Below are 9,228 nucleotides of genomic sequence, written 5' to 3'. Positions count from 1 at the left end.
AGGAGATGATGATGCGGGGATTCCTGCTCTCTGGGCGGGGTGGGGGCGGGCAGGACTCCCTTGCTGCAGCACTGAAGGGATCAGGGTGAGCCTAGAAGCTGCCCCACTTCTGCCTTTAGTTCTCCCCCCGCAACTGTGGGGGCAGGGGGGAGTTTCTGCAGATGTGACCTTCGCTCTCCTCCAAAGATGTGAAAATTGCTCCTCCCCGCCCCGCCCAGGAAACTGACCCTGGGGAGAAAAGGACATGCAGTGCCCCCCTGAATGCCCTGCTGCCCTGAGCCCTGCCCCCAGGGCCCACTGCAGAAAAGGGGTGAAGTGGCTCAGTGACAGGCCGGGCCTGTCCCAAAGCCTTCAAAGTAGACAGTAAATAGAGACAGCAGCCAGCTCTGCCCTGCTCCCCAACTCTGCTCCCCCCGCCCCCGGCTCAGCTCCCTCATCACCCTGCTGAGCTGCCCACTCTGAGGAGCTCTCTGGCTCCCTGAGTATCCGGGGGCAGTTCTGCCCGCTCCTAAGCATGGGAAGCCTGGCTGATCTGAACCCTCGGTCCCCCGAAGGCGTCGGGGGTCCCTGGACAATGAAGGTCCAAGAAGGAAGCTTCCCCCTCCTAGGGGCCAGCCCAGACACTGCGTGGGTGCTGGGATCCATTGGCCCCACACATTACCTGCGTGGACTGGTGTCACTGGGCAAGTCCTGCTGGGCTCCCGAGAGGTGCCGTGCCGGGGGGCAGGCGATGGCGAGGAAGCAAGAGGCGAACAGGTCGTCCTCGCGTCCCTCCAGCGTGTCCGCTTGCCCCAAGGCCCCGATCAGCTCCCACAGGCCATATGTGGTCTGGAAGGGAAAAGATACAGTCAGAAGATCGTGGCCCTGCGCAGAATGCAGCCGGGAAAGAGGGCTGAATGCCAGCGATGGGAACTTACCGCCGGGGGCAGCCGGGCTGGCTGGGGGCAGCTCCTGTCCTGGGTCTGCCCAGGGTTAGCCCGGCCTTTCTCTGGGCTGTCGTACAGCAGGATGTGCAGTACCTCCCTGGTCAGCATGGGGTCTGCACCTAGGAATCTCCAGATGGCCTTGCTGGGGCTGTGACGGACAGAGGGACGGCAGGTAAGGAATTCACACAGAGGACGGGCCCAGTTGGTACACACCAGGGATGATGCCCTCCGAGGGGTGACAGGCCAGAAGCAGCAGGTTGAGCCTGCTGGTGGCTGACCTCAAGGCCCTTCAGGCACTGTCCAGTCCTAAGGGGTTCATACCCTCCTGCCTGGGCACTGCCAGGGGTCGCTGTGTCACAGAAAGGGATGGGTGGACGTGGCCAGACTCACTTCTCCCAGCTTGGGGGCCCCCTCCCTCCCTTGCTGCCTTCTCCTGATGGGAACCAGAGGGGCTGGGGTTACAGCCCCCATGGGGGAAAGCAGTGACTCTGGGCTCAGGGGTGGGGCTGGTGTGAGGAGGTGCCCACCCTTGGGAGGGGCTAGGGCTAGGTGCTGGGCTGGATCTCCTGAACTGCGGGGGGGGCACAGAGTGGGAGCTGCGGCCAGGAGAGCAGGAGCTCCTTCCCCATGGGGCAGAGTGTGGGGGTTTCAGGAGGAACAAAGCTCCATTTCTGGCCATGCCATGGCTCTGGGGTGCGGGGTTTGGAGAAGGCTGTAAAATGGGCTCTGTGCTTGTCGGCTCTGGGCAGGATGCAGGGAAGGCGCTGCTGGCCCAGGGGAACCTGGCAGGCTGGGGAATCAGAGAAGATCAGCCTCTAGGGGTGGGATGAGACGTCTAAAAGCGTGCAGTGATGGGGAAGATACCAGGCTGGGATTCCAGGGGGGAGAGGGCATTTCCCAGCTGGGGGGAGGGGGTTCCCCTGCGGGGACATGCTCAGTGTAGGGGCGTCTGTGGGGGCAATGCAGTTAGGTTGGCCCCTCTCCTTCCTCAGCCTGGAGGGATGCCCTGCCGGGAGCGGGGCGCCATGCTGACAAAGGAGGTGACCCTGCTCACATGGGGTCTCTCCTGGTCTGTGTAGTGATGGGGGGAGTGGGGGCTGGAAGACTGTTCTGGCCTCCAGCCAGCCAAGCCATTGCACAGCCGAACTGGGATGGGGTGGACTGGTTAGCAGTGCACAGAACGAAGTGGGGGAGGGTGACAGCTGTGTTAGGAATAGCTCAGCTGGGGGAGCCCTGAGCTGGGGGTCCCAGAGCACACGGAGCCCTCCAAGGGACAGGGAGGCTATGCCGGGGCAGGGATGTTCCCTGGGGGCCTGTGTGCAAGGGGAGGGTCTGTGCTGCATGTAACCGTGGTGCTGGGGGCTTGGAGGCCGGAGTGGGGTGTTCTATCCTTTCCCTGGGGCTGGCGCTCACTGTTTGTAAGGCCAGGGCATCTTCAGGAGGATGCTGACCGCGGTCTTGGTGTGTTGTCTGGCCAGTAGGTGGAGAATGTCTCTCGTCCTCTCACTCAGCCGCCCCCCCCGGGGTGGGCTCAGTGTGTAGGAAAGAGCCGCCTGGAGATCCTGCACCTGCGGAGGCAAAGCAGGGACTGAGACCCTACCCCCGCTGTGGGTGGGTGGCAGGCAAGGGCCAGGAGGAACTGGGCAGGCTCAGAAACAAGGCAGCAGTCACATGGCCCGGCGGAGGCCATGGATAAACTCTCCTAGCGAGTGACTGAGCCGAGGGGGGTTCTGGGTTCGGTACCTTGAAACCCCCACCCGTGATCCAGCACCGTAGAACTAAGGGTCCCAATCCCGCTGCCCAGTGACACCCCACCCCCCGGATATCCCGGCTGTACCTCCCCTTGTGACAACATGCCTGGGCTGCTTCAGCACCAGAGTGGGGTCTAAGCGTCTGGGATGCATTTCCATCCTGTACGTCAATCCATGCCCACTGGGCAAAGAGTCAGTGGACACAGGGGACCCCACCGCAGGCTCTGTTCCTCCAGCTGGGGGATGGGTCTGGAGATAGGGCACATTTCCCAGGGAGTGAGCTGGGCAAGCCAGACTCCTGGGATCAAAGCCTGAAAACCATTACAGGGCCGTGCCCAGCGGCCCCCTTGCAGACAGGGCATGGATGGGTCCCATTGATCAATGATGGTGAGAAGGGATGTCTCCCCTCCACATCCTCCCTCGTGCCCCAGGAATTCTAGGCACGGGGCAAGATGGAGCTGCCCGAGATGTCAGCATGGTGCCTCCAATGCCCAGCCATTACTTGGCCCTGCAGCTCTGATTCTTGCTCTCTCAGCACCGCCTCCATGACGCCCGCCAGCTGGTCTGCACACTCCTCCTTCTCCAGCAGGCCCACCAGCAGGGTGAAGCTGAAGGGCATGAGGTCACTTGACTGCAGGTGCTTCGCGATGAGCTGCAGGGAAAGGCACATGCCGAGTGTGAGCAGCGAGCCCCGGCCCGGGGAGGTGGGTTTGCTCTTCGGGGAACGGGGACAGAGGCACTGGCAGCCTGTGCCCAGGGCTATGTGAGTGGGCACTGGAGCCCATACCCAGGAATTTCCATCTGCCGGCTCCTCATCGAGGGAAGGAGCCAATAACCCCCCTTTCCCATGTGTGTGTCTGTCTCTCCAGCCACAGTCTTTTACTCACCATAGCAACATGGACAGGGTTCTCTCTGCAGCTGGCATCCTTCTGCGTCTTGCTCAGCACGCTCACCACTGCCCCTGTCTTGGTGTACACGACAGCTGCACAAGAAACCAGCAGTGCTCAGGCAGAGCTCTCAGGGCCGGATTCTTCCCCCTCCCCTTCGAGCCAGATCAGAGGTGCCAAAGAGCCAGACTCCAGCCGCAGCTGGGAACGACCAGCTAGGGTGAGCTCTCAGCTGGCTTCTGGGCCAACTGCCCACTCTTCACCCTGATGTAGAAGGTGTGTTGGGGCTGGGGTGGGATCAGGGGAGGTCCCAGATGGTCCCAGGCACCTCGTGAAGGGCAGATGCCAGGTCACCCTGGGAGGTACCAACCCACTTCTGCTCTGTGTCCCTTTGGTCAGGGCTGCGATGAAGGCGCCATGTTCTCTCTGCAGCCCTGCTCGCTAGGTAACGGCCGGGGCTGTGAAGGCTGAGAAGTGGCGACTGCTTCCGCTCTATCTTACCTTTGCAAGGCGTGAAGAGCCAGTAGAGAGCCTGAGATGCCCAGTATCTGGTGGCCTCCTGAGCATCGAAGGCCTGGCTTGTCAGCAGCCCGGCCATGTAGCCCTGCTCTACCATGGGTTTCAGGTCCTAATGGGCCACCAAACAGAAATTGAAGGCATAGGTCGGGACGAGCCCAGCTCTGTCTGTATTCCCCCCACTTCCCGTGAGTGCTGGGGGGGTGGGGGGGCAGCAGGGTCTGCGCTGCTCACCTCGGTGATGGCTTTGAAGCGGTAGAACATGAAGAGCCGGGCGCTGGCTCTCACAGCTCGGCTCCTCTCCTGGGCCCGGGGAGAGCAGATCCACGGCTGCAAGTGCTGGGGAGTAGGGAGAAAGTCGTGTGAGCGGCAGCAATGCCGGGGCGACCTCCAGAACCTGCTTCCTGCCCCAGCAGGGAGAGGACATGGAGCATTTAACCTCTTCTCCTCCACTTCCGGACACTGGAACTCAGCGCTCCTCTCCTGTCTGGGGGGCGTTGGCACAGGTCTGAGGGTCTTGGGCTCAGCGCTTTGAGGATTCTCCCCATTGATCCTGTAGGGTCTCGGGGCTGTTTCCTTCAGGGGAACAGGGGCTCCAGGCCAAATGTAGGAGGCCAAAGTGACACCCCTGGAGCAGGACTAGGATTGTCTTGCTGGATCCCAGGGTTGGGTGTATGCCCCAGGGGGACTGGCTAGTTCATAGCAGCTGGGAGGCCTGCTCAGCCCCCTCGGGATCAACTGGAGCCTTCCCTCTTGTGGTTCGGGTAGAACCTGACCAGCCGGCCCATCCCCAGATGGCCAGTGCGAATGGGCCCCTCCCCCTGCCCTATCATACCAGAAAGAGATGCAGTAGCGTGGTGGGGGTCAGGTGCTGCTCCAGGAATGTCTGCAGCACAAGATCCAGGCCCTCCCAGGGCAGTTCTTGGAGAGACTGGAGCAGAGACAAGCAGGGAAGTAAATAACAAGGGAGGTGGGGTGCACGAGGCAGGGGGACGAGTGGATACCCCCATCTGGAGCCAGGTGCTGTTGGTATTTGGGGTCCCTTTACCCAGGTGATACTGATCCCCCTGCACATAGACATGGGTCTCACCTGGACCACGGGCTGCCCTTCCCCAAAGAATCCTTCCTCCCACCTGGGCTCCCCAACACATGTACTGAGCTGGGCTCTGGAGGGAAGGCCTCCTCCCTCCCGCTCTGGAGGGGCCCCAGCTGCCTCCCAACACCCCGCTGGCTCCCCAAGGGCTGAGCTGTTCATCCCGCTCCAGCCAATCTCTGTTTCTGTGGCAGGGCGAGTCATGGCCTGGCCGTGTGGCTGTCCCGAATCCATGCTTTGCTCCCTCTGCACCAAATGCTATTTAACGCTCTGGGCCAGAGCCTCAGCTGGTGTAAACGGGGGTAGCTTCTAGCTCCCTGTGCCAAGAATCCAGGGTAATTCTATACAGTCTCACAGACACTCACCTCTACAGCTGTTCTCCCTGCCAACCCCACTGCAGAGTTAACTGCGTAGCCACTTGTCACCAGCCCTTTGGAAAATAAACCGAGGGGCTGGATTTGGCTGGACACGCAGCTCTCTGCATCGGGCCAGGGTCCAGCTACTCAGCAGGGGGGTGGCTGAGTTTCCCAGCCAAGGAGGCAGGTGGAAGCTGCAGCTTTGTCCATGTCTCACTAACCTCTGCCCGGAGAGCGGAGCTTTTTGCCACCTCAGTCCCTCTCAGCTTCGCCAGGGCTGGGCGCTGAATCATGGCGCTGGTGATACAAGTCCCGATGGTCTCAGCCTCCTGTTCCTTAGACAGGCGAGGCTCAAATTTCCTGATTGGAAGGAACGGAGCAGACAGGGCTATTAGACCGGAGACAGGTCCTGGCATGAGTCAGGTTGAGTTTGATGGCTCAAGGGACAGCTCCCGCCCTTAGCAGCAGAGCTCCAGGGGGCATCTCCAGCAGAGCCACCGCCTAGGGAATGGTCCTGTCTGGAGATGCCTTTGCCCCCTGGGCCCGGCAGGGGCTCTGCTGGGGAAGCTGCTCTCCGGGGCTGATCCTGGGCCCTGCTCTGCGGCTGCACCCATTCACAGCACTTCATGCTGACGGGAGGGGCTCCCTCTTCCCAGGCAAGACCCAGAGATGGGGGCTGGATAAAGAGACCCGGAGGCCGAGGAGGGTATGGCCCGTTAGTGAGCCACCAGGGAGAAATATCCTCCGGTTCTTATTGCAGCTCCTCCCTCCCCCACTTCCTCTCCCTCCATCTGCCCCTCCCCGGCTGCTGGGCTCCGCAGCTGAGTCAGGCCCCATGGACGTACCCTATGTATGAGATGGCCAGCAGGGCATGCTGGTGATCGGGGCTCTGCAGCCGGGCCCGGTCCTTGCCTCTGAGCATCTCCTGCAGCACAAAGCAGAGAGTCAAAGGTAAAAGAATTTGGGGGAGCCCGGTTCCTCAGCAAGATCTGGAATCTCCAAACGCAGTTTGACGCCCCCACCGACCCTCAGCCCCAGCGTGCAGTGCACTGGGGCACGGAGCTGGGAAGCAGGCCTGGGAGGGGCCATGTGGCCAGAATGCAGGAGACATTCACCAGAGCCCCTATTTCACCATTCCTGACGGCACATCTGGAAACTTCAGCATCTGCCACGGAGCAGGGAAGGGGGATCTGGGCAGAGGCGATTTTGTGACGGGGAGCATTAGAGTCCTGAACAGCTGAGGTCAAATATTTTCCTGCAAACCAAGGGAGGGCTGTGCCTGTTAACTCCTCAGGATCATGTCCCGGAGTGAAAACCCTTGGAGTTAATCCCCAGGGCGCTTTCTGGCTGCCAGGCAGATCCCTGAGAAGTGGGATGGGGAATGGTCCCAGGTGTAAGCAGCATGAATCCGCTAATGGAAAATAGTGTCATTTAATTCCTTGGGCTGGAATTGCACCAGAAGAATCTGGCATCAGCACTGGGTTTGCAGTGCACAATGTAGAACCCTGGGCACCGGGTCACAAACACAGCACATGGCCTTTAAACGCTAGAGACTGTGGCACGTGCATCTGCCCTAGGGACCACTCCCAGGACCCAAGCGTGCTCACTCACCAGCAGGGGGGACAGCACGGTGTATGTGTCCTGGCTCACCAAGGGAATCCTGCTCACTTGGGTGACAGCTTCACCCACCAGCGCGAGGCTTCTCAGAAAAGCAGATCTCACCAGTGGATCCTGGGCTCACAGGCAGGATGGGGAGAGAACAATGAGGAAACAGCCACAGGCAATAGAGAGCTGAGACACAAGGCTACAGGGCGAGTCTCTACAAGGGAGCTGCTGTCCTAGGCGGGATTGCCCTCATGCCCTAAGGGAAAGGACCTGGCTTGCCGAGTGGAACATCTTTGCATTCCCTAGGGCTGTGGGTCTCCAACTATTTTTACTGATGACCCCTTTCACATAGCAAGCCTCTGGGTGTGACCCCCCTAATAAATTAAACACCCTCTCTAATATATTTAACACCATTATAAGTGCTGGAGGCAATTGGGGTTTGAGGTGGAGGTTAACAACTTGCGACCCCCCCATGTAATGACCTCGTGACCCCCGGAGGGGTCCCGACCCCCAGTTTGAGAACCCCTGGCCTAGGGGAATATCTCTGGAGATGAATGCAAGGAATGGGCTGATTCCCAGAGGTGCTGAGCATTTGCAGTTCCCAGAGCTGTCAGTGGGCCCTGGGACTGCTCAGCTCCCCTGACAATCAGGTCGTAATTGTCCGATCTGGGACAGGAATCTGCTGCTCTCTGCAGTTGGCTGGGCTCTCCCTACCAAGGCATCTGTTCTCCAAAGAGAACATTCAGTTAAACCAAAGTAGCATCCCCTCTCCTTTTCGCTGGGACGCGCATAGGGGCATCGTAACCAGCGTAGGACTGAACGTTGGCCTCAAACCTCCGATGGCAAGAAAACATCCTAGAGTTATCTCAAAAATCCCCCTTCAGCACCAGAGCCTGTCAACCGGGCTAGGGGCCTTAATCCCCCTGTGCGCCTTTTGTGTCCAGCTACACCATTGACGGCAGTGTGTGGGGAAAAAGGCCCTAAATCTTTATCTTCTGATCCGTGAGTGCAGCACAAGCCTAGAGGTACCAAACAGGGTACAGTCGTCTCTGGGACAATAGCACCAAGTGATGCTCAGTTACACTCTAACAAGGCCCAGATAGGAGTCCTTCCATTAGCTTCTATGGGCCTGGAATCAGAGAAGCTAACTGAGATGGGGCAGTCACAGAGAATGGTGCTGTTCTCATGTCTCCTGTCCCTCCTGGGGCAAAGGGCCAGCCCTCTGAGCTGAGTTTATGCAAAGACATAGCTCTGTGCTGCTGTGCATAGCCCGGGTAGGTGCTGTGTGGGCGGTCAGGGGAGGGCTCTGACTTACGTGTGGGCTCAGAAAATAATGTTGTCGCATGGGAGCCAGGATATTGAAGCCTATGGTCTCTAGGATGAGATCCGTGGGGCCTGAGTGGACCACGTGCCCATAGGTGAGGAGCAGGAGGCTTCTCAGCTGCTCGATGGAAGCTGGCTCCTGAGAATTGCAAAGGAAAGAGGGAGGAGAAGGGATGGCCTCCAGCTGCTCCTAACTTACAAATGGGGCCAGGGGAGGATTTTTCACCCAGCCGGCTTAGCAACCAAAGGCTACTCTGCTGAGCTGAATTGCCTGGACTCCGAGGCCCTTCCCAGCTCCCCAGGATTGGGTGGTTGAGGTGACCCGGCAGACGAAGGGGACGCACTAGCAGCTGCTTTAATTCAGCCTAGCTCCAGAGATGTCACTGGGACTACAGTGGATTGCACTGGCCCAGAGAGTTACTGGGGAGGTGGTGGTGGTGGTGCGGGGGAAGGGGGGATGCAGGTTAATGTCAGATATGCCAGCCCTGCTGAGTCTGCCAGGAAGGTCTGTGAAATAGCCCAGTTCAGGGGAAGACCAAGGGTCTGTTCTGCTAGAAATGTGTCAGCTGGAGCTGATGGCTTGGCAGTGTCTTTTGGGCCCTCTCTGAGCCTTGTTTATGGGGCTGCATAGAGCATGTCTGAGCTTCCCAGGAGATACCCTGGAGAGCTTAGACAACAGGACCCACCTTCCCCCCTGGATCCACCCCATTGTGCTGTGATTGCAACTCCACGGAGGAGTAAGGAAAGGGCTCCCTGCACGGAGGCTGAGCC

General features: G+C 59.7%; 1 protein-coding gene across 1 annotated transcript; it reads right to left on the bottom strand.

Moving 5' to 3' along the window:
• Nucleotides 1-661: 661 nt before the first annotated feature.
• LOC135980073 (maestro heat-like repeat-containing protein family member 1) lies at nt 662-7,257 on the bottom strand (the record flags this gene model as incomplete). Its single annotated transcript, XM_065580153.1, has 11 exons — nt 7,141-7,257; nt 6,375-6,454; nt 5,751-5,889; nt 4,916-5,011; nt 4,315-4,419; nt 4,066-4,192; nt 3,565-3,659; nt 3,180-3,329; nt 2,340-2,494; nt 918-1,074; nt 662-828 (listed from the first exon to the last, which is right to left on the bottom strand). Coding segments are annotated over exons 2-11 (1,268 nt in total), but the record flags the coding sequence as incomplete, so codon positions are not given.
• Nucleotides 7,258-9,228: the final 1,971 nt, after the last annotated feature.

This window comes from Chrysemys picta, unplaced genomic scaffold, assembly GCF_011386835.1.
Source record: "Chrysemys picta bellii isolate R12L10 unplaced genomic scaffold, ASM1138683v2 scaf1761, whole genome shotgun sequence".
Taxonomy (NCBI): domain Eukaryota; kingdom Metazoa; phylum Chordata; order Testudines; family Emydidae; genus Chrysemys; species Chrysemys picta.
Note: the sequence above shows the minus strand (reverse complement) of the source record. Positions and strands in the feature narration are given on the sequence as shown.